Source organism: Macaca nemestrina, chromosome 4, assembly GCF_043159975.1.
Source record: "Macaca nemestrina isolate mMacNem1 chromosome 4, mMacNem.hap1, whole genome shotgun sequence".
Classification (NCBI taxonomy): domain Eukaryota; kingdom Metazoa; phylum Chordata; class Mammalia; order Primates; family Cercopithecidae; genus Macaca; species Macaca nemestrina.
The window spans coordinates 17,436,121-17,461,400 of NC_092128.1; the positions used below are offsets into that span (position 1 = coordinate 17,436,121).

General features: G+C 43.0%; 1 protein-coding gene across 3 annotated transcripts in view; it reads right to left on the reverse strand.

The window, feature by feature from the left end:
• LOC105471269 (acylglycerol kinase) overlaps positions 1–19,652 on the reverse strand; it is a 110,749-nt gene extending 91,097 nt beyond the window's left edge. For 2 of the 3 annotated variants that reach the window (XM_011723639.3, XM_011723637.3), the window contains exons 1-2: positions 19,536–19,652; positions 15,250–15,364 (exon numbers count right to left, since the gene is read on the reverse strand). In XM_011723639.3, coding sequence (XP_011721941.1) covers positions 15,250–15,350 — 101 coding nt within the window. In that variant the 5' untranslated portion in view covers positions 15,351–15,364; positions 19,536–19,652. Of the gene's footprint in view, positions 1–15,249; positions 15,365–19,351; positions 19,475–19,535 lie in introns of those variants that run through there. The other variant, XM_011723638.3, reaches the window with a different exon arrangement.
• Between the last annotated feature and the right edge of the window lie 5,628 nt (positions 19,653–25,280).

The following is a 25,280-nucleotide window of genomic DNA, read 5'->3' on the forward strand; positions in this document are numbered from 1 at the left end:
CAGATTGAATATTAGATAATATAAAAGAATTATTTTTGTTTTTTCAAGTTCATGATAATCATAACAACACTGTGATTTTTTTTAAAGTCCTTACCTACTGGAGTAAGGTATTGCAGTATTTATGGGTAAAATGATATAATATCTGGGTTTACTTTAAACTAGTCCAGTAAAAAAAAAAAAAAGTAGAGGACATAGATGAAACAAAATTAGTGAAATGTTGATATCTGCTATAGCTGAGTAATGTTACTTAGAGATTCATTATACTATTCTCTAATTTTTATATGCTTAAGATTTTCATAATAAAAAGTTTTTTAAATCTTTTTTTTTCTTTAGGCACCCTTAACATTTACTTTGCACCCCTCAAACAGAACATAGCACATAGTTGTGCCTTATATATCTCTAATAAAAATAGGTACTTTTTTTATTTTTATTTTTTTTGAGATAGGGTCTCACTCGGTCATCTAGGCTGGAGTGCAATGGTGCGATCTTGGCTCAATGCAACCTCCACCTCCTGGGTTCAAGCGATTCTGCTGCCTCAGCCTCCCAAGTAGCTGGAATTACAGGTGCCTACCACCATGCCCAGCTAATTTGCTATATTTTTTGTAAGGACACGGCTTCATTATGTTGGCCAGACTGGTCTCGAACTCCTGACCTCGTGATCCGCCTGCCTCAGCCTCCCAAAGTGTTGGGATTACAGGCGTGAGCCACCACTCCTGGCCTAAAATAGGTACTATTTTTAATATGTGCCAGGAGCAGTGATTAGTGTCACAATAATATTGTGACATATTGCACAGGAAAATAAAAGTGAAGTTTAACAGGCTAAATAACTTGCCCAATGTCACACATCCAGAAAGTGGCAAAGGCAAGACTTAAACCCAGACCCCACTGGCTCAGAAGCTCTCACTCTGAAGCACTATGGTATAACAATTTCTCTTATACCAAATGGATTGTATGATAGAAGGTAATCTCAGTTTACAGTTCTTCATCTCTCTCACAGTCCTAAGACACAGTGGCTATTTTGAGAGGTTAGGATCAGGACTATCTGGCTTTGTATGATGGCTCTGATAGCAGCTGTGTGACCTTGAGCAAATTACTTCATCTTGCTGCCCCTAACTTTCTTCATCTATATAGGGCTATTAATCTCACATGAGTCTGAGATTAATAACCATCTCACAGAGTTATAAGGAAGATGAAATGAGTTAATAAATGTAAAGTGCTCAGAATTGTGCTGGGCACATGGCAATTACTGATTAAGTATTAGCTATTATTATCATTATTATTATTATTTTATTTTATTTTTGAGACGGAGTCCTGCTCTGTTGCCCAGGCTGGAGTGCAGTGGCATGATCTCGGCTTACTGCAGCCTCCACCTCCCAGGTTCAAGCAATTCTCCTGCCTCAACCTCCTGAGTAGCTGGGACTACAGGTGCACACCACTACACCCAGCTAATTTCCATATTCTCAGTAGAGACAGGGTTTCACCATGTTGGCCAGGATGGTCTTGATCTCCTGACCTCGTGGTCTGCCTGCCTCAGCCTCCCAAAGTGCTGGGATTACAGGTGTGAGCCACCATTATTAGTAGTACATTCTCAATAAAATAGAATGACACTGAACACACCCCTCAGGCAAACTCATAATCATTTATTTTTACTACTTCTAAGAAACTGTTTTTGACCATAGAACTTGAAAGGTGGCTTGTACCAATGCTAAGAAAAGCCAATATACAGTAATCAAAATTAATTTTCCTATGTTTGGAGAAAGAAAGCTCTAATATTAATTAAAACCCTTAAACACAAGGACCAGAACCATTGCTACAGTAACACACTTGCTTTGCAAGCTTAATGTCAAGGAATTTATGGTGTCTGTGGGATTTTAAAATCTCCAGGAAGGTACTAGGATCCTAAGCTGAGAAGCTAGATGCTCCATAGAAATAAATAGGAAGTGCCAGGCATGGTGGCTCACGCCTGTAATCCCAGCACTTTGGGAGGCTGAGGAGGGTGGATCACTTGAGGTTAGGAGTTCAAGACCAGCCTGGCCAACATGGTGAAACCCCATCTCTACTAAAAATACAAAAAAAATTTAGCCGGACATGGTGGCACGCACATGTAGTCCCAGCTACTAGGGAGGCTGAAGCAGAAGAATTGCTTGAACCTGGGAGGTGGAGGCTGCAGTGAGCCAAGATCACGCCAAGATCACACCATTGCACTCTAGCCTGGAAGACAGAGTGAGACTCTGTCTCAAAAAAAAAAAAAGAAAGAAATGGGATGCCCCTGGGTCATAGGCCAAGGTGAGTAGCAGAACTGGTGTCAGAAGCACTAAGCCAAAGGAGTAAACTGAGAACCATGTGCCAGAACTAAGCAGGAGCTAAGCTATCGTTAACTGCTCAGCCACGGGAGTTCGTTGGGGAGTTGTGCCAAAGCCAAAATGATGGGGAGACAGACCAGAGCTGGGAAGAGCGAGGACAAGGTCCGCAGTGATACAGGAACAATCTGAGCCCAAATCAGATGGAAAAGGCTTCTGACATGGCTTGCTGCTTTTAACCACGTATGGCAGGCCTCTTTTGTAGTTATGTTGGCTCAGTCTTAAAACTATACTTTTCCAAGCTGTCTTGTTACATGTGAAAGGCGAAATAAATAAAAGGCTCAGACCTTAGACCGCCTGGCAGATCCACATCTCCCTTCCCACTGGCGGTCTCTGAAGTCCCTCACAACCCAGTCACCAGCGGCACCTGGTTTTAACTTCCACAGTGCTGAGTATGTATTATATCAAGTGTACTCACAATTACTAGCATTTATTGAACCCTTAAATCTAGCAGATAGGATGCTAACAGCTTTCCAGTTATATCAGTTAATCAATCCTTCAGTGATCCAATGAGATATTGTTATTATCCCCATTGTACAGATGAAGAACCTAAGACACAGGGTCACATTGCTAGGAAGCGTCAGTTCAGTCTGACTCCAGAGACAACTTTTTTACTCCACTGCCTCCTTTCCTATGCTACTTTTTATTAGCAGACTCTTTGCTACTAAAAGGACCAGAAATGAGTGAGAGACTATTGCAGGTAAACTGCTGACATGATGAACCGAACAACCTGGAACATAATCTTCCCCAGGGAAGCTGGAAAGCTTGGTAAAAGCAGTTGAAGAGGAATGAGCAATCCTTAAACTGTCTTTACTTTCAGCAAACAGGGTCATTTTCTCCTCTGCAATTGCTCTTCTCGAGTTGAGAGTAGTCCCTGCTGCTCTTGTCAACTGCTGCAACCTGCTGTGGGGAAATTATGCAGAGGGGAAAAATATCACAGACTTCTTTTTCTTTGAAACTTGTGGGAAGGGAGAAAAAGAAGGGGGTGGAATTCTCAATGGAGAAAAAAATTATAAATACGGTAAAAATGGAATAGAACCTCCAAATAAATATCTGATATCAAAAGACAAACTAAGAGCAGTTATCAAAAGGGGTCAGATAAAAAGAAATTAAAATATGCAATTTTTCACAAATCTGTTACCAAAAAATATTTGTTTTCTATTCATACAAAATGTCAAGAAAAGCAGTATCTGGGCTAGAAAAATATGATGACTCCAAAATCCATATATCATACCTGAAAACAACCATGTGGTGGTGATCCCTTACAGAGTGTGTAGAATGAGAATGGAACATGAGGGACACCAACATTCAAAGCAGGACGATATCTAAAGGTACCTAAAAGGATACGGGCCAAGAAAATCAAATGTGGCGGCCGGGCGCGGTGGCTCAAGCCTGTAATCCCAGCACTTTGGGAGGCCAAGATGGGCGGATCACGAGGTCAGGAGATCGAGACCATCCTGGCTGACACAGTGAAACCCCGTCTCTACTTTAAAAAATACAAAAAACTAGCCGGGCGAGGTGGCGGCGCCTGTAGTCCCAGCTACTCGGGAGGCTGAGCCAGGAGAATGGCGTGAACCCAGGAGGCGGAGCTTGCAGTGAGCTGAGATCCGGCCACTGCACTCCAGCCTGGGCGGCAGAGCGAGACTCCGTCTCAAAAAAAAAAAAAAAAAAAAAAAAGAAAATCAAATGTGGCATGAAAAGTATCCCTTTAATTTAACAACTAAGAGGCCATTAATGACCTCATCAAGAGCAGGTTCAATCAAATGATGGGATACAAGCCATTTTACTAAGCTTATTCTCAAATGGAGGTAGGACTGCAAGTGTGAGATACACTTCTGAGGATGGTGTCAACGGAAGATGAGAGCAGGTCACCAAACACATGGGAATGCAGACTTGAGTGAAGATGTATGAGCTAGGAAAGATTCTGACAAACAGAGGAGAGAGAAAGCGAAAGTCTGAGACTAAAGATGTAAGTGAGGAAATGGACAACCAATGGGAGGTGAAAGAACGGGAAGAGTCAGAGGGGCTGACCAGGAGGATGGCTGCCTCAGCCACTGAGACAGAGAGAAAGGATGTCAATATGCACTCTGGGGTAACTGCCCATGTTTTTCATATTCTCTTTGAACTAGGAGTTAGGTTGCTTAAGAATAAGTATAGAGAAGATAGAGTGGGTAAGGAAATTCGTGAGTATTTCAAAATAAAATTTGTAGAAACTGAAAGAGTAACCTATGAATTTAGGGTATAATTTCCTTCCGAAGGACTCAACAGCCTAGTTTGTGAATTCCGAGTGGTCCGTCAATAAGGTTGATATTTGCCCTCTGCACACTCATCCTTTCATTCTCATTTGTTCCATCTTCCATAAGTAAAATGTGTGTCAAGTGTCTTCTATGTACTGGGCCTACAGGACAACACTAAGCAAGACAAACAGCACCCCTGCCTGTAGAGTCTTATGATATAACAGAAGAAATGAACAACAGAAAATCACTAATAGCAATGAACAATATATGAGGAGTTCATAGAACTATGGAGAAAATGTAAGAGGATTGTCTAATCCTGACTAGAGGGGACAAGGAAGGCTTGCTTAAAGAAATAACATTTGAGACTTGGAGGAATGATAGTTGCCTAAGGAAGAAGAGAAAGTCAGAGTGTTCCACGGAGAACAGCATGTGCAGACATTCAAAGAAATCCTGAAACAGAAAGAACATGTCACTTTGGAAGACAGGAAAGGTCCATGTGTTAAAGTATAAAATGTTGCAAGTCCAGAGATGTATGCAGGGGCCAAGCACATGTAGAGCTGGTAAGAATATTGTGCTTCGAGTCTCAAAGCAATAGCAATCTGTACTTACAAAGGATTACTCTAGCAAGTGTCCAAAATAGATTAGAAACCGGCAAAGTAGGTGCCAGAACAGTGAGGAGGCCATTATTAAGGACCCAGGCAAGAGATGATAGTAGTATGGACAAAAGCCATGACAGTGAGGACAGGAAAAAGAAACTCAATACATTAAGAGATGTAGAGGGAGCAAAATCCTTTATAATGTATGACCTGGATGCGGGGAATGAAGGAGGATAAAGGATGATGCATAAATTCCTAGTTTGGGAATTTTTTTTTTTTTTTTTTTGACACAGAGTCTCTCTCTGTCACCCAGGTAGAGTATGGAGTGCAATGGTGTGATCTCGGCTCACTGCAGCCTCTGCCTCCTGGGTTCACACAATTCTCCGCCTCAGCCTCCCAAGTAGCTGGGATTACAGGCATGCACCACCACACCCAGCTAATTTTTATATTTTTAGTAGAGATAGGGTTTCGCCATGTTGGCCAGGCTGGTCTCAAACTCCTGACCTTAGTTGATCCACCTGCCTTGGACTCCCAAAGTGCTGGGATTACAGGCGTGAGCCACCATGCCTGGCCTAGTTTGGGAAATTGGATGGTGAGTGGTACCAGTTACTGGGAAGGAACAGGTTTGGCAGGAAAGCTTTTTACTTTATTTTTCATGTTAAGTTTGAGGCACCCGTGAAGCATCCAAATAGACAAATAAGTAGCTGAATGTATATACAGGTCTGGAATTCAAAAGAGGTCTTTATAGAGACAAAAATCTGGGAGATGGCTTCATATTGCTGGTAACTGAAGACATCATGAGTGATGAGATCATGCAGGAAGAGGATATAAAGTGAGAAGGCCTAGGGCAGAGTTCTAGAGAGCTACTCCTCTAATGCCTGAGTAGAAGGGAAGAGAAGAGTAACAAAGGAGGTCGGGCACGGTGGCTCACGCCTGTAATCCCAGCACTTTGGGAGGCAGAGGCGGGAGGATCACCTGAGGTCGGGAGTTCAAGACCAGCCTGACCAACATGGAGAAACCCTGTCTCTACTAAATACAAAATTAGCCAGGCGTGGTGGTGCATGCCTGTAATCCCAGCTACTCAGGAGGCTGAGGCAGAGGTTGCGGAGAGCTGAGATCATGCCATTGCACTCCAGCCTGGGCAACAAGAGCGAAACTCCGTCTCAAAAAAAAAAAAGAAAAAAGAAAAAAGAAAAAAAAAGAAGTAACAAAGGAGAAGAAGAAACAGGCAGAGACAGAGAAGGAAAAACAGGATTTGGGGAGTCAAAAGACAAAAAAGTGAAGCATTTCAAGGAGAGTCAACAGGGTCTAAAGCTGAGTGGCTGATATGGTTTGGCTGTGTCCCCACCAAATCTCATCCTGAACTACAGTTTCCGTAATCCCCATGTGTCATGGGAGGGGCCCAACAGGAGGTAATTGAATCATGGGGGTGGTTACCTCCACCCTGTGCTCATGAAAGTGAGTTCTCACAAGATCGGATGATTTTATAAAGGGGCTTTCCCCCTTTTGCTCAACACTTCTCCTTGCTGTCATCATGTGAAGGAGGATGTGTTTGCTTCCCGTTTTGTCATGACTGTAAGTTTCCTGAGGCCTCCCCAGCATGTGGAACTGTGAGTCAATTAAACCTCTTCCCTTTATAAATTACCCAGTCTCAGGTATCTTTATTAGCAGCATGAGAACAGACTAACACAGTGGTCAAGAGGAATGCAAAATAAAACTGGTGAAAATAATTATAATGAAAATTGGAGAGGATGTGGCATGAGTGGGAGATAGGAAAGCAGAGAGAACCTATTCAAAAAGTTTTATCAGCAGAGTGTGCTGTCATGCACCTATAGTCTCAGCTTCTCAGGAAGCTGAAGTGGGAAGATCACTTGAGCCCAGGATTTTGAAGCTGCAGTGAGTTATGATCGCACCACTGCGCTCCAGCCTGGGTGACAGAGTGAGATCCCATCTCTAAACACAACAAAAACAAACCTTTAGTTGTGAAAATGAGAGGAAATGAGAGATTAAAAAGCTCAGGAATGACGTGAAAAATGGAGTTGAGGAACGTATGATGTGTTGGATCAAGGAATCTACGATATAAAAAAGATGAAAAGCAAGGAAGAATGATAGATTGGGAAGAAAACAGAGGCGCCAAGGGACAAGAAATCCTAATAACACTGAAGAGCAGAAGTAATGGAATGAAAAAAACTGGAATAATAGCAGGCCGTAATGACAGAATGGGATACCGAAGTGGAACAGGGGCAAGTGATAAAGTTTAGCATTCAACCAATGAGAAGGGGGTGAAGTTGGAAGAAGGTGGAGTAGTGGGTCAAAGCTGCAGATACAGGAGAAGTCAAGGAAAGTGGGGGTAGGTTGTTAGGTAGGTCATCCATATGGACACTCAGGGTGTCTGGGAAGATAACAGGACTTAGAAAGAAAGTGACATTGATAAGCCAGGCACCAAAGCCTAAGCTGAATGTAACCGAAATCCTAGAAGGCTGGAATATTTATGGTTTTATTAGATAGCCAGATATAAGGCTTGAAGGATGGAAGATGTATAAGATGGAAGATAAATGGTTTGGAACATCTACTGAAGGGCCAGGAGAATCCCAACATCCTTACACCCCGATCCCATTTGAAAGGACAGAGATGGGAGCAAGATGACGGATAAAAGGCAGGGCTAATGTGCATTGCATCTCCCACCTGGACAGACAGAACAGTGTGTGGAGAATCACACTGTGATCTTTTGTTCCAAGAACCACCACAGGAATGTACCAGGAAAACTGAAAGAATTCACAGATCCTTTGAAAGAAGTGACACACTGTTGCAAATGCTGCAAGACAGACGAAAAACTGTGATTCCCCAAAGTGTGAGGTGGGAAAACCTGCCTCTGAACACACATCCCCACCGGGGAATTTGAAAATCCAGATCATGGGCAAAGGATTTAACCTCACACAGAGCTGGAACGAATGTAGGGAACTGTGTGAAATAAAAAAGTAGAAGCAGCAGCAGGAAGAACCTTGTAGGCACACCCAGTCTCCAGCTCAAGCCCACAGATGCCATCCCTGACTATATCTTGCAGGAGCCACCAACGTTGTGGGCAGACAAGTGTGGAGAGTGTGGCCTGAAAGCCTTGCCTGCTTTCTCAGCGGGGAAGCTTATGACCTGGGGCAGGTCTGAGTTCTGCGCACAGGCTGCCTGGATCTAAACTTGGCACTGTTAGCAGAGCACTCTGGAAGTGAGAACAGCCTCACTAAATGCGTGGGAGCTGGACTAGGCCTTTCACTACCAGCTAGCCCCTACTTCCCTGGTGAACTACACGGCACAACAGAAGCAGCCATAATACCCTCTGGAACATAACCCCACTGGCCTGAGAACCACCTCCCCATACCCCACAGTGGCCACAGCAAGCCCTCCCCAAGGACAGTCTTAGCTCAGACCCACCTAACCCTGCCCCCACCTGAAGGTATTTCTCTATGAGCCCTGGTAGCTGAACACAAAATATAGAAACTCTTGGGAGTTTTATGGCCCCACCCATCACCTGAGAAACCAGAATACTTGCCCCAACTTAGGGCAAGTTCAAATCCCACTATTACTACCGCAGTTGGTGTTCTCTTGCAAGTGCCACCTCCTGGCTGAAGGTCAACCAACTCAGGCCATTACCACAACTCATGACAGAGTAACACTGCTACCAGGAAGGAGAAAACAACAGCTAACACCACTGCCTGCAACATCCTGGCTAACCAAACGTCCTGAGTCTATCCATGTGGCAACTTCACTACTTGCATAACCAGCATTCAAGAAAGCCAGCACACTAAACCTATCTACAGCCAAGGATCCTCACAGAGTCTACATCATTCACCTGCCACTTCCACCACAGCAGGTGCTGGTACCCATGGCTGACAGACCTGAAGATGGATTACATCATAGGACTCTTTGCAGACATTCCCCAGCACCGGCCCAGAGTCTGCTATCCCTGCTGGGTGGCTAGATCCAGAAGACCAGTAACAATCATTGCACTTTGGTTCCCATTGCACTTTGGTTCCCAGGAAGCCCCATCCCTAGGAGGAGCAGGAGAGCACGACATCAAGGAATCAATCACTTCATGGTACAAAAGAATCTGAAGAGCAGGCCTTGAGTTCCAGATCCTTCTGCTTGTGGGTAGTTTCTCACAGCACAGACAAAATTGCAGCACTGGACGCAGTAGGGAAAGTTTGCACCTAAACCCCAACAGGCAGGCAGCCTCTGATCACACAGGGCCTTGGAGAAGAGGTCCTTGTTCCCCACTGGCACTCCACTGCAGAGGAACTCAAACAAATCAGCAAGAAAAAAGCAAATAATTCCATCAAAAAGTGGCCTAAGGACATGAATAGACAATTCTCAAAAGATATACAGATGGCCAACAAGTATATGAAAAAATGCTCAATATCACTAATTATCAGGGAAATGCAAATTTTAAAAATATGAGATACCACCATACTCCTGCAAGAATGGCCATAATTAAAAAATTAAAAAATAACAGATGTTGGCATGGATGTGGTGAAAGGGGAATACTTACGCTGCTAGTGGGAATGTAAATTAGTACAACCACTATGGAAAACAGTATGGAGATTCCTTCAATAACTAAAAGCAGAACTACCATTAAATCCAGCAATCCCACTACTGGATATCTACCCAAAGGAAAAGAAGTCATTATATGAAAAAGACACTTGCATATGCATGTTTATAGCAGCAAAATTTGCAACTGCAGAAATATGGAACCAACCTAAATGCCCATCAACCAACGAGTGGCTAAAGAAAAGGTGGTATATATACACCATGGAATACTACTCAGCCATAACATAAAATGAAGTAATAGCATTTGCAGCAAACTGGATGGAGTTGGAGACCATTACTCTAAGTGAAGTAACTCAGGAATGGAATATATGGAATACCATATATTCTCATTTATAAGTGAGAGCTAAGCTATGAGGACACAAAGGCATGAGAATGATATAAGGGACTCTGGGGACTCAGGGGAAAGGTGGGAGTTGGGTGAGGAATAAAAGACTACACACTGGGTACAGTGTACACTGCTCCAGTAACAGGTACACCAATATCTCAGAAACCACCACTAAAGAACTTATCTACGTAACCAAAAACCACCACCTATTGCCCAAAAACTATTAAAATAAAATGTGTAAAAACCACAATAATAAAATGACCTGATTTGGGGGGAAAAAAAAAGAAGAAGAAGAAAGAAAGGACAAGGCAGCTTCCACTCAAGAAGACGACAGGGTAAGACTTTCTCATGGTAAAAACAAGTTTGGTATAAAGAATGTGAGCACTGTTCTGTGAAAAGGTTGGGGATATATAGGCAAAAACATGGGGGGAGGGCAACAAAAGGTAAAGTATCACAGCATAATAAAGGCCGTATATCATGAGCCCACAGCTAACATCATACCCAATTTTGAAACACTGGAAGTTTTTCTTCTAAGATCAGGAATAAGACAAAGATGTTACTCAGCACTTCTACTCAACATAGCACAGGAAGTTCTAGCCAGAGCAATGAGGCAAGAACAAGAAATAAAGGTATCCAAATTGGAAAGGAAGAGGTAAAATTATCCCTATTCACAGATGACATAATCTTATATGTAGAAACCCTAAAGATTCTACACCAAAAAAAAAAAAAAAGCTGTTAGAACTAATAAATTCAGCAAAGTCGTAGGATACACACCACACAAAAATCAGTTATATTTCTATATCCTAAGAATGAACAATCTGAAAAGGAAATTAAGAATACGATCCCATTAACAACTGTGTCAAAAGAATAAAATACTTAGGAATAAACATAAGCAAGTAGGTAAAAGACTTACATGCCAAAAACTACAAAACACTGCTGAAAGAAATTAAAGAGGACAATTAAATAAAAAGACATCCCATGTTCATAAATTAGAAGACTTAATATTGTTAAAATGTCTATTCTACAAAGCAATGTACAGATTCAATGCAATCCCAATGACATTTTTTGCAAAAATAGAAAAACTATCCCAAAATTCATATGGAATCTCAAGCAACCCCCAAATATCCAAAACAATCTTGAAAAAGAACAAGGATGGAAGCCTCATACTTACGGAATTTAAAAGTATATTACAAAGCAACAGTAATCAAACCAGTGTGGTATTGGCATAAATACAGATATATAGACTAATGAACAACAGAGAGCCCAGAAATAAATCCTCATCTATATAGTCAAATGATCTTCAACAGGGATGCCAAGACTACACAATGGGGAAAGGACAGTCTCTTCAACAAATGGTATTGAGAAAACTAGATATCCATATGGAAAATAATGAAGCCGAACCCCTATCTTGTATCATATAAAAAAATTAACTCAAAATCTGTTAGAGACCTAAATGTAAGACCCAATATAAAACTCCTAGAAGAACACACAGGGAAAGGCTTCCTGACACCGGATTTAGCAATGGTTTCTTGAATATAACACCAAAAGCAGAGGCAAACAAAAGCAAAAGTAGACAAATGGGCCTTAACCAAACTAAAAACAACATATATCAAAGGACAAGATCAATCGTGTAAAAAGGCCAGCTACAGAATAGGAAACAATATATTCCAAATTCTATAATCTCACAAGGGGTTAGTATCTGGAATTCATAAAGAACTCTTACAAGCCAACAACAACAACAACAAAAAACTCAATTAAAAATGGAAAAAGGACTTGAACAGACATTTCTCCAAAGATTTTTAAATGGCCAACATGCATATGAAAAGATGCTCAACTTCCTTAATCATTAGAGAAATGCAAACCAAAACCACAATGACATATCATCTCACACCCATAAGGATAGCCCATATCAAACAAACAGAAAATAATGAGTGTTGGTGAGGGTGTGGAGAAACTGAAAACCTTGTACACTGTTGGTGGGATTGTAAAATGATGAGCTACAATGGAAAAACAGTATGAAGGCTCTTCAAAAAATTAAAAATAGACTACCATATGATCTAGCAATCCCACTTCTGGGCATATATCCAAAACAATTAAAAACAGGATCTCCAAGAGGTATCTGTACACTCGAGTTAATTGTAGCATGTTTCACAATAGTCAAGAGGTAAAAGTAACCAAAATGTCCATTGACAGATATAAAGGCCATACCTCTTTAAACGTAAAGAATGTATCTTTACATTTAGAGATAATATAGGCCGGGCACGGTGGCTCACACCTGTAATCCCAGCACTTTGGTAGGCCAAGGCGGGCAGATCACCTGAGGTCAGGAGTTCGAGACCAGCCTGGCCAACAGTGTAAAACCCTGTCTCTACTAAAAATGGAAAAATTAGCCAGGCATGGTGCACGCGCCTGTAGTCGCAGCTGCTTGGGGGGCTGAAGCAGGAGAATCACTTGAACCTGGGAGGCAGAGGTTGCAGTGAGCCAAGATCACACCACTGCACTCCAGCCTCAGTGACAGAGCAGGATTCCATTTCAAAAAAAAAAGAAAAGGTAAAGATAAACATTATGGACATTTAAGGTGAAACAAGCCAACCACAAAAAGATAAATACTATATGACTCACTGACACAAAGTATAAAGTGGTCAAATTCCTAGAAACAGAAAGTAGAATAGTGGTTGTCAAAGGCAGATGGGGTGGGGCAGGAATGGGCAGTTGTTCAATGGGTACAGAGTTTCAGTTTTGCAAGATGAAAAAGTTCTAGAGATCTGTTGAACAACAATGTGAATATACTTAACACCATCAAACTGTAGATTTACAAATGGTTAAGGTGAAAATGTTTATGTCCCGTGTTTTTCCACCACAATTTTTTAAAAAAGGCTAAATAGTACCAAATCATGCAAGAGAACAGTCTGAGAAAAAGAAGAGCAATAGGACAACAGGAGTTTGCATTTGCAGCAGTAACAATGAATGTCAAGGGTGGAGAAAGAGCAAAATGAGGCCTCCAGGCTGCCACCACACTTCTGGCTCAAGCTGTTTCAGATCCAATTTAGAATAAGGCCTCCATTAGTCCTGAAGACTTAATGGTCCTTTTTTAAAGTCTCAAGGTTACATGGGCAAGAACTTATCATGGTTCCTCTAAAGACATCCTGAACAGAGTACACAGTTCCTCGAATCTTCACCTAGAAACAGCAGGAATCCTCAGTGGGTGGGAATTTCCCCCGACTGACCTAGCCATGACCTAGATTGGATGCGCCTGCAAAGGGGCCTTGAGGACTCAAGTGTAGTTAGAAAAAGGAGAAGCCAAACATTCCATGCTCTATTTGTTAAAATATCTGCTCCACCCTTTTCTTAACTACAAATTTTAAACTTCTTACGTTTGCTCTTTTCCTTAGATGCTGGCTAATGGAATTTGAGCATCTGGCCTTGACAATACTTAGAAAGAAAAGAAGGGGAATATATTCCAATTTTTCCACAGCTGCAAAAAAAGCAGACATCATGTTGTATCATAAGGTTATTCTCACAGTGATGAATTGAGAGTGTTCACAAAATATCAATATGAATCTCTTTTCCAATGTTAAGACTTTTAGTTCAAAGAGTAATTGTTCTGTTTTCTGTTCAACAAAGCAGTCATTTAAGACATCTGGATTTTAGTGTTGCTACATACTTAAAATGTAGTCCTTAATCTCCAAAAGACTGCAATTTGATTGGCTGCTGTCATAATTTGCATAATTTTTATACAAAAACTTATCTGCTTATCTGTTTATTTAAATCTTATTACCGTGTTAAACTAGAAGAGGAGCTTTGGCACTTTCTTCTCCCTCCATGCATGAAGACTAATAAAATCCATGACTCCTCTGAATTCTTTATTTAAACAAAAGGTTTGAAAGTCTACTTCTCATTTAAGTCAATGTAGGCTAATGGGATAGATGAGGATAGTCACAGGGGATAGAGGAACAAATTCAGTAAGTGTCCCTTGATGACAGATAAAGAGACTATAGTAAGAGACAGAAGGAATAAAATGCCAGGGAGACATGAGTTCCAGTCCTTGCTTACTACTGTGAAAGGAAAATCAATCTTGGGGCCCCAAAATCACTAAGCTAAAGAAAAAAAGTCAAGCTGGGAACTGCTTGGGGCAAAAGTGCCTCCCATTCTTTTTTTTTGAGACAGGGTCTCACTCTCCCACCCAGGCTAGAGTACAGTGGCCTGATTTCAGCTCATCACAATCCCAGCCTCCCAGGCTCAAGCGATTCTCTTGCCTCAGCCTCCCGAGCAGCTGGGACTACAGGTGTGCACCACTACTGTCTGGCTAATTTTTGTATTTTTGGTAGAGATGGGGTTTCACCATGTTGGCCAGGCTGGTCTCTAACTCCTGACCTCAAAGGATCCACCTGCCTCGGCCTCCCAAAGTGCAGGGATTACAGGCGTGAGCCACCGCGCCCTGCCGCCTCCCATTCTATTCAAAGTCATCCCTCTGCTTACTGAGATACATACATATCTGATTGCCTACTTGGGAGAGACCAATCAGAAACTCAAAAGAATGCAACCATTTGTCTCTTATCTACCTATGACCTGGAAGCTTCCTCCCTACCTTCAGCTGTCTCGCTTTTGTTTCAAGTTGTCCCACCTTTCCAGACCAAAACCAATGTTCATCTTACACATATTGATGTGTCATGTCTCCCTAAAATGTATAAAACCAAGCTGTGCTCAGACCACCTTGGGCACATGTCATCAGGACCTCGTGAGGCTGTGTCACAGGTGCACGTCCTTAACCTTGGTGAAATAAACTTACTAAATTGACTAAGCCCTGTCTCAGATTTTTGGTGTTTACACTACTAACTTGGGAAAGGACTTATCTTTCTCTAGGATGTCTTAATTTCTTCAACTATAAATGTAATGAATAAAAATAGCTTCCTTTCTGATCTACTTTATTCTCTATCCACTGGATATGAGTACACATGTAGTTCCAGCTCTGGGTACAAGAAGTCTTTGTTTTTGCTTTGAATCGCATTGATTTTTCTTTTACACCACATGTTTTATAGAGATAAGCACAGCTGAACAAGATTTTAACCCGAAGCTCTTTGGGGCTGTTTCGCTGTGGGTGCAAAGGTGGAGTGGGGCTGTCAGATAATTACCAGTGTTTTCCATAGAGCCAATGGCCTCCCCAGGTCAGCAGGCAGAGCCCAGCTGTAGTTTTCTTCCAATGGTTTCGAAGCGTTTTAAAGAACACCGTCATCTTCTAGAGATTTGCTAGGTTAGTAGAGGCAGAAAAAGAAAAAAAAAAAATTTATCCATGATCTTCATGTAATGTCCCTATTACTCTATCTTCCATTCTTTTATCCTCTCCCACTCTTTTTCCCACTCATTCCTCTTCCTCTTTACCATTTCTCCTCTGGCCTCAGCTCATCTTCTCCCTTCTATTCCCATCATCTGCATCTTCTCACCCACCCACACATCCACCTTTCTTTCTTCCTTCACGTATTTCCACCTAACCTATACTTCTTCCCTCTCTGATCACTTTTTCCTCATGGTAATAGAGGGAAGAGGGATGGGGCAGAAAGAGAGGAAGGGAATTCCAGGCTTCCTCTGGTTTTTCTGACTCCTTACAGCCTCACTGTACCACTGTTTAAGAGTATACATTTGTCTATCCATCATAAGTGTCCCAAAAACACAATAATAATACGAAGGGCGAATTCAAAATAGAAGAAAATACCAGGTCCTCAACAGGAAAACAGAAAACATGTATAGAAAACTCAATGAAGAGGCAATGCACATGGCTATCTAAAAATATTCAACTTCCTGAATAATCAAAGACATGCAGATTACAGAGATCATTATTGACCAAAATAATTTTTTAAATGATCGTATTCACTGATGACATAATAAAATGATAGACACTCATACACTCCTTTAAAGAAGGCAAATTAGGAATACTTTACTAAAAAACAGAGTGACATAACAGAATATCTTTATTCTTCATGACACTTATTATTTGATGATGCTTATATTCACTTGCTCGTTTATTAGCCTAATCCTACTGGAATGTAAACTCTATGAGAGTAAGGACATTGTTCTGGTCACTGCTGTATCCCATGCCTAAAGCAAGATCCGGCATACAATAGCTGTTTAAGAAATATTTGTTCAATGAATAAGTTAAATAGCAATTAAATATTTTTTTACCCCAAATTTGTACTGATGTGGAAAAAACCCAAAACATAATGTTAAGTAAAATTAGCAGGATAAAAAGCCATATATAATTGGCATTATCCCAATTATGTTCAAACATGAGTATAAATTAAAAAAAAAAAATAGAATTAAACAAAAACAAATTTTTTTTTTTTTTAGACAGGGTCTCACTCTGTCATCCAGGATTGAGTCCAGTGGCACAATCGTAGCTCACTACAACTTCTGGGCCCAAAAATATCTCCTGCCTCAGCCTCCCGAGTAGTTGGAACCACAGGCACGTACCACTACACTTGGCTAATTTTTTGTTAGAGAAAAGGTCTCACTATGTTGCCCAGGCTGGTCTCAAACTCCTGGCCTCAAGCAATCATCCCACCTTGGCCATCTAAATTGCTGGGATTATAGACGTAAGCCACTGCACCTGGCTCAAAAACAAACTTTTAAAGTAGATCCCTCTAGGTTGTGGAATGGTGGGTGATGTTTATTTCATTTTTAAAATTGCAATGTACTTTCTAAGTTTTTGAAAATGAACTTAATTAGTTTCTAGATAAACAAAAATTTAAGAAGAAATTTTTTATGACTATCTGTTAGTGAGGTATATAGACCAAGAAAAAGAAACTGTTTCCACTTAAAAGTCCAGTTCTTTTATGACTCCCTTTAAATTCCATTGGTTAAAATTCCTCTCAAGGGAAGAAACATCCTTATCGAAAGCAGCAGTGAAGCCAGTGCCAGGGAGACCATCTTCCTGTGAATCCCATACACCGTCAGGCTGACACATGATTCCAAACCCCCAACTAATTATTGAACTCCTCTCCATCTGACCCTAAATCACTCCTTCATTCAAGAGCCCTTTAATAAACACCTATGTGGTAGGCTCTGTGCTGAGTGTGAGGACAGAGAAGAACCGGTCTCATTCGTTCTCAAGTAATCACAACTGTCAAACCCACAATGCTAACACAATTATACAATTATGATTGCAGTACAGTGAGATAAATGAGTCAGCACAAGGCTTTGTGAGAGTCTGCCAAGAATGAACCTAACCTGGTCTAGGGCTGAGGGGGTGACGCACAGTCAATGAAGTCTTCCCTGAGCCCTGAAGAATGAGGAGGAGTCACTAAAGTAACGAAGGAGCTTTGTGGATTCTATTGTCTGAATGCTGTGTTCCCCAAAAATGCTGATATAGAAGCCCTATCCCCAGTGAGATGGTATTAGGAGATAGAGCCTTCGGGAGATAATTGGGTCATGAGAGTGGCTCCCATGAAAGGGATTAGTGTCCTTATAAGACTAGACTCTGCAGAGATGGTGTCTCTGCATTGTGAGAATACAGCAAGAAGAGATATCTACAAACCAAGGAAGAGGGCTATCACCAAGCACTCAACCATGCTGGCACCCTGACTTTGGACTTCCAGCCTCCAGAACTGTAAGAATTAAATTTCTGTTGTTTAAGCCACCCAGTTTTTGGTTTTTTTTTTTTTTTTTTTTTTTTTTTTTTACAGTAGCCCAAACTGAGAGTGTACAAAGGCATAAATGACAGTAAAGTGTGTTGAGAGAAAAATACGTAGGTAGTGAGGGGAGAACTAGGTTCATGGCTGAGACCCCTATAACAAGAGAGAGATTAACAAGAGAAAAACATACATATTTATTTAAGGTAAGTTTTAGGCGACACAGGAACCTTCCTAAGAAAATGAATACCCAGAAACAGGTAAATTCATGTATTTTTATGCTAGGTTTGATGCAGAGTGGACGGCCGTGGAGAAGTATGACTGGAAAAAGGGGGTATGATCTAACGGTAATACGCTAGGGAGAACTTAGCAAGGCCTGTTTGTTCAGATTCTTCTCTGTGTACCTGTGTCTTCAAAGATAAGGGCATTCCTTTCCTCGATCCTATACTCATAGGATGAGCACCTCTCACAGGAGGGCCTCATACAGAAGAAGGTCAAAGACTTATTTCATGGCCTGCTTCAGGGGAGAAGAGTGGAAAGCCACAAAGTGACTCTCCTGCTTCAGTTGTTTCCTCTAATGCCAACGAGTCATATTTTGGGGCAGTGTGTCCTGTACCCCATCAACAGCAGAGTAAAAATTGGAGTGTCTAGAACAGAGGTTCTCAACCTTTAGTGCAGGACTTGTTAAAAACACAGAATTCTGGAAACTGCCCCCTCCCCAAAGAGTCTCATTTGTTTTGGAATTAAGCTGTCATCTTCACTTTTAACAAGTACTCCCATGTTGGTTGTAATGGAGGTCACCACTATACCAGACTTTGAGAAACAGTGGTTTAGAGATAAAGGATTGAGGACCACGGGGGGTTTAGAAAAGACCACCTTGAACCCACACTAAGGACTTTGGCTATTATTTTGAAGACAATGAAAAACCTTTAATGAGCTTTAAGCAGGTGGGTGATATAATCATATTTGAACTGTTAAAAGACCACTTTGTAGCAGAATGAAAAATGAACTGGAAGAAGCTAAAATTAAAGCTAAAGAGAACCATTAGGAAGTTATTGCCATAATCTCTAGGCACCTAAAAGAACAAACCAAGATAAAGGATGGATTTGGAAAGCTTTAGAAAGTAGAAATTGGCAGCACTTGGTGGTTCATTGACTGTAGGAAGTGAGAGAGGAGGAACCAAGCCAGGTTTTTGTGCTTGGGTGACTGATTGAATAGTGATTCCAATCATTTAGATTTGAGTGGTAGGTTTGTGGAGAAGAGTAGTGCGGTTTAAGAGACACTGAATTTGACATGCCTGTGGAGCACCCAGGTGGAAATGTTTTTCTCACTAGACAGTGAACCCCTCGTGGGCAAGTTCTGTCTATCCATCTGCAGCACCAGAACCTAGTAAAGCGCCAGAATGAATGAACCAACCATCCCATCAATGGATGGGATACTATTGGCCCCATTTTGCAAAGGACTATACTGAAGTCCAAGGGATGGAGTGAGGGAGGGTTCACAAGTTAGCAACAGCTCTGGGACTCGAACCCAGGGCAGCTGACTCCCGCAGTGACCACGAGATCCGCGCGAGGCCCTCCCCCGCCGCGCCGGCCAGGCCCGCACCCCCTACCCTCAAGCCGCGCAGCCGCCTGCACCCACGACGCCTGATGCTCGGGTACCCGAGGCTCTCGGCCCAGCGCGACTCCAGAGGCTCCGCCCAGCGCCCCGGGCCCCCATCCCGACTACCACCCCGCTCGCGCGCCCGTTCCCAGCGCCCCGCACTCCGCTCCCCGCCCGGACGCCGCTGCACTCACCACGGCTGGTCCAGCTCGCGGCTCTGCCTTTCCTGTGTGCTCCCTCCAGATTCCCCGGCTCGTTCAAGGGAAACCGCTGCCGCCGCCCTCGGGTTCCGCCGCGGGTCTGCGAGCGCGCGCGGGCCGGGGGCGGGAACCGGCTTGGATGTCCAGGGACGGTGTGGGTGGCAGGGCCTGCCGCCCTGAGGCTGCCTTTCCCCGCGTTCCCTCGTTGATTGGCTCATTCTTCCTTTCATCCATCCATCCTTTGCAAATATTATTATATTTGATGGGAAGTCTGCCAAGGTAACACTGCTTTAGCGCCTGGAACTAAGTCGGAAAATAAATTAACTAAATGAACAAGGCCGTTGGAGATGGTGCTCCGTGCCATGAAGAAAATGAAACGGGTGACGGAAGGCAGCGCGGGTTGGGGGAGAACTGCGTGAAATTAGGCGGCCTGTGCTAGGCCTTCTGAGTACGGGGCCATTGGTCTGAGACCTGAATGTCAAGAAGGAGCAGCTGAAGCAAAGATCCAGGGGAGAGAGCCTGGAGAGGGAAGGGCCTGTGCAGAAGCTCAGAAACCTGGGGCAGTCTGGCGAGTTGCAGGCCGGTGCGGGTGAGGCAGAGAGAGCTAAGAAGAAGGGCCAAGCCAAGCGAGGAAGCTGGAGAGGTGGAGACAGGCCACCGCGGCCAGGAGTTTGGACATGACATTAAACAGGGCGAGAAGGCATTGAGGGGGTGCAGTCAGGGACTGGTGGGACTGGTTTCCATTTTACACATCTCTCTGGCCACAGGTGCTTGATTGGATTCTAAAGAACAAGAGAGTAACGGAGAAGCTAGGCCAATGCCAACCTCCAGACAGTTTACACTCTGTACTCGCCCCCCAGATTGGTGTGGGTGGGGACCAAGCCAGATCCTTCTTCCTTCCAGCATTCAGTCAGCCAACTTTTTTTTTAAGACAGGGTCTCACTCTGTCTCTCAGGCTCTAGTGCAGTGGCACAATCTCAGCTCACTGCAACCTCTGCTTCCCGGGTTCAAGCGATTCTCATGCCTCAGCCTCCCGAGTAATTGGGATTACAGGTGTGTGCCAACAAGCCCAGCTAAATTTTTTTGCATTTTTAGTAGAGACGGGGGTTTCGCCATGTTGGCCAGGCTGGTCTCGAACTCCTGACCTCAAGTGATCCGCCGACCTCGGCCTCCCAAAGTGCTAGGATTATACGCTTGAGCCACAGCACCCGGCCTGTCAACCAACATTTGAAAGTGTGCTAGGCCCTGCAACAGGCACTGGGGATATGCTCAGGTACAATGCCCTTCATGGTTCCTGCCCCATGGCGCTTGAGTCTGCGCATTTCCTACGTGTAGACTTACCTATGTCCCCCTAGTTGAATGCTTCAGAACAAAAAACAAAACAAAAAAAAGGCGGTGGGGGGAAACATTCAATGAAGTTATGGTGCAGTAAACCTATTCCTTATGCCAGGGTGCACCAGTCCTCACTGGGTCACACTATTTAGTAGCAAGAACTTTCTAGCCCTCTCTCCTGAGTCTCTACCTGTAAACTAGGGGACTGAGAACATTACCATTTTTAAAAACCCTTCTAGCTTTAAAATGTTGTCATAGAGTATGGAAGACCATTATTTTCAGTTCTTCTTTTCCAACTATCTAAAGCGTTTATGTGTGGAGATAAGCTGCTGAGCTGCTCACCTGCAGGCTAGAAAAATCTGAGACTTGATGCTGATGTTCCAAGGTTCAGACTCAGCATATGCTTTAGGGCTTCAGCATGAAAGTGGTTCCCCAAATAAGAAAAGGTCAGCTTTGATGAACTTTCCGTAATTGTCCAATCAGAACAATCTAGAAAGAATTTTTTTTTAACTTCACACATATGTATGCTTTTTGCTGGTGTTGTTTTGGGGCTGATTTTGTTTTGGATTATATGAATAGGGAGTTCTGTACTCATTTCCGTTCTTCAGGGCCCCTAAAGACCAGATCCATCATGGCTGGGACATCTGCATCACGTGTGAATGTGAGTATGACCACATGGAATGTGCTCATGCTTGTATGTTTGCCTGTGGATTTTCCCCTAGAGCCAGAAGGAATGCAACCCTGAGGACCATTTTAGACTTCTGACCTCTAGAATTATAAGATAATAAAAGTTTGTCGTTTCATGCTGCTAAGTATGTAGTAACTTATTACAGCAGCCACAAGAAACGAATTAGTACACACTGTCTTAGAATATGCTTCCTGGAGAATTCGACCTGGGTGACAGGTTGATATTTCAATACTTCTAGTGAATCAGTATTTAAATTATTTCTGTCCACCATTTATGAAGTCCCACACAAACCTCCAGTGTCCCCATTCCTCCTCTCTGCCCATCCTAATCACATCCTTCCTGCATAGCTCCCCTTCACGCAGCCTTTCCTGATAGCCACATCCTTGTTGACCTGCCCCTTTCTTGAATGATGGTAATATTTTTAGTCTGCATCACTTATTTCTGCTATGCATCCTGTATTTTTATAAGAAGGATGGAAATATAGGGGATGGAGGGAATCTGAATACACACCTGCAGGCAGATGTGTAGGTCGGAGTGTTGGAGACCTATACCAATTCTGCTCTCTTCCAAATCCCATTTTATGAGGATGCATTCAGATTCCAGCATAATCAGGCTCAAGCTCTAGCCAGCCCTTAATGGGTTCCTGCAGCCCAACAGAAACCTGACAGTCTGACTTAGGCAGCCCCAAGAGCTTCTGTTAGGCTGGGTGCGGTGGCTCAAGCCTGTAATCCCAGCACTTGGGGAGGCCGAGGCGGGTGGATTGCCTGAGGTCGGAGTTCGAGACCAGCCTGGCCAACATGGTGAAACCATGACTCTACTAAAATTACAAAAATTAGCCAAGCGTGGTGGCAGGTGTCTGTAATCCCAGCTACGTGGGAGGCTAAGACAGGAGAATCGCTTGAACCTGGGAGGCAGAGGTTGCAGTGAGCCGATATCGCGCCAAAGCACTCCAGCCTGGGCAAGATCAAAACTACCTCTCAAAAAAAAAAAACCTCTTAGTCAAGGACTAACACAAGTTCCCTCTCACAGTCAAAGAGAGTCCTGGAGAGCTTCCTCTGCTGATCCATTTTAAGGATCTACAATGCCAGAGAAGACTCAGGTCTGACACTCTGGCTCTTAGATGCCTGGAACAGTGCCTCAGGCACAGTCCCTAAGGCTCAATGGCACATTCATGCCACAGAGAGGACCAAAGACAGATCCAAATATCCAAATGCACACAGCCAGAGAGAAGGGTTTGGCTTATGTACTTCCTTTTCCATGTGCTCTGTTCACTATCGCTGACAGCTGAGTGAGGTTCCCAAGGAGCAGAAAAGTCATCCCAAGCAGCTATTTGGAATTTGCCTTGGTCTTCAGCCTTACCTAGGATCTTCAGAGAAGACCATTTTTCACTGTCAAGGATAGGGACTTGTGTCTCTTTTCACATCTAACACATTGCCACATATACTACTATACTTATTGCATATTGAAATAAGTGACACATTGAAAGTATGGGCCCCAGTTGCTTACAAAATGAATTTATGTTCCCTTGAGGGTAAATGTACTGACTGACACCCAGTAGATCCCAAGAATAGAAGAGTCTTACTTACATCTCAAGATCTCTAGCATTTTCCAAATATGGTGGCTGACCATCCCAGTAGCTTCTCATTAGTCCAGAACCAATCCTGAGGTAACATTCTCTTGGCTCAGAACCTGTTTTGTTTTGTTTGTCTGTTTTTTGAAAGATGCAGTTTTGCTCCTGTCACCCAGGCCAGAATGCAATGGCGTGATCTCAGCTCACTGCAACCTCCACCTCCTGGGTTCAAGCAATTTTCCTGTCTCAGCCTCCCAAGTAGCTGGGATTACAGGAGCCCACCACCACGCCTAGCTGATTTTTGTATTTTTAGTAGATATGGGGTTTCACCATGTTGGCCAGGCTGGTGTCCAGCTCCTGACCTCAGGTGATCCACCTGTCTTAACCTCCCAAAGTGCTGGGATTACAGGCATGAGCCACTGTGCCTGGTCTTGGCTCAGAATCTGTTATTAAGGATGTTAGAGGGAAATGACCTTGGCCTAGAAATAGGGTGAGAAGAAACTAAGACAGGAGTGCCATGGTCATTCAACAGGAAAGAGTATTTCACTCTCCAGTCAGATTGCCCCCTACTGTGGAAGAGTGTTCAAGAACATAAGACAAGAGAGAAAGAATCGAGGTTTAAGGTAGTCCCACATTTCAATTTTTTGCTCATTGACAAGATAGAGATATATAATTTTTTAATATATGTATCAAAAAATTCTATTTGCAACCTCCCTCTCATTTGCATACATCAACTACATACAGCTAGAACAGCAATGATGGCATGCTGAATTGCTGGTGATTGATTACCTAGAAAGTGGGTACTGTGTGGCTCTCACCTCTCAGTTACCCCCTCCCTGCCTTTGCCTCCTCCCTGAAGCCCCTGAAGTTGGTCAGCTTCACTCAACCTGGTGGTATAATAAAATCCATTGCAGGGGTAGGATTTGGAGTGGTTGGTGAACCCACCACTCTAGAGTCTGAAGCTTACAGGTGTAAAACAAAAAGGAAGGAAGGAAGACTGGTGGAATAAATAAACCAAAGGTAAGTGGAGCCCCCTTCGCCATTCTTATCCTTTTTCATAACTGTTATGTTGTATCGTTAAAGTGTAGTGTACATTTTATCTCCTTACCTAACATCCATTGCCCCTTTCTTCTTTCCTAACAGGAACTAAATTTTGTTCAGACATCCACTCTTCACCTTCCCAGCCCCTGTTTGCCTGTAACTACAAAGCAGGTGACTAGATAACCCCATCCCCTTTGCCAAGGGTTAGTTTACACTCACTTTAGGTAATCACAGTCATTCCTCTTCCATCTCCAATGATTAGATTAGGAATAGATCATGTCACTCGATTTAGAACAGTCTTAAAAGGAAGTCTGCTGAGAGATCTCTAGGAAAGGTTTCCTCTTAAAAGGGAGAATTCAAGAAAGAAATGGCAATCAATGTTAAAAACATTAGGCTAGGCAGGCCAGGTTCAGTGGCTCATGCCTGTTACCCCAGCACTTTGGGAGGCCGAGGTGGGAGGATCATCTGAGGCCAGGAGTTCGAGGCCAGCCTGGCCAACATGGTGAAACCCCATTTCTACTGAAAATACAAAAATTAGCTGGGCACGGTGGTGCATGCCTGTAATCCCAGCCACCTGGAGGCTGAGGCAGAAGAATCACTGGAACCCGGGAGGCGGAAGCTACAGCAAGTCAAGGTCACGCCACTGCACTCCAGCCTGGGTGACAGAGTGAGACTCCATCTCAAAAAAAAAAAAAAAAAAAATAGGCTAGGCAAAATAGGCCAGTCACAAAAGACCACATAGGATATGACTCCACTTACATGAAACCACCAGAAGTGGCAGATGCATGAAAATGGAAAATGGATTAGAGGTTGTCTAGGACTACAGTTGGGGGGAGCTTGGGGAGAAGTGGGAAATGATTGCTAATGGGTATGGGATTTATTTTTAGAGAGATGAAAATGTTCTAAAATTGATGGTGGTAGTTGTAGGACAACCCTATGAATCTACTAAAAATCAGTGAAACATAAAGTTTAAGTGGGAAAATTGTATGGTATGTGAATTATATCTCAATAAAACTGTTTTTAAAAAAAGAGAAAGAGATGGTCGCACTTTTCTCCTATTGGGTCATCTATGTGTACGTAATGCCTGAAACTGCTATAGTCATTCTTC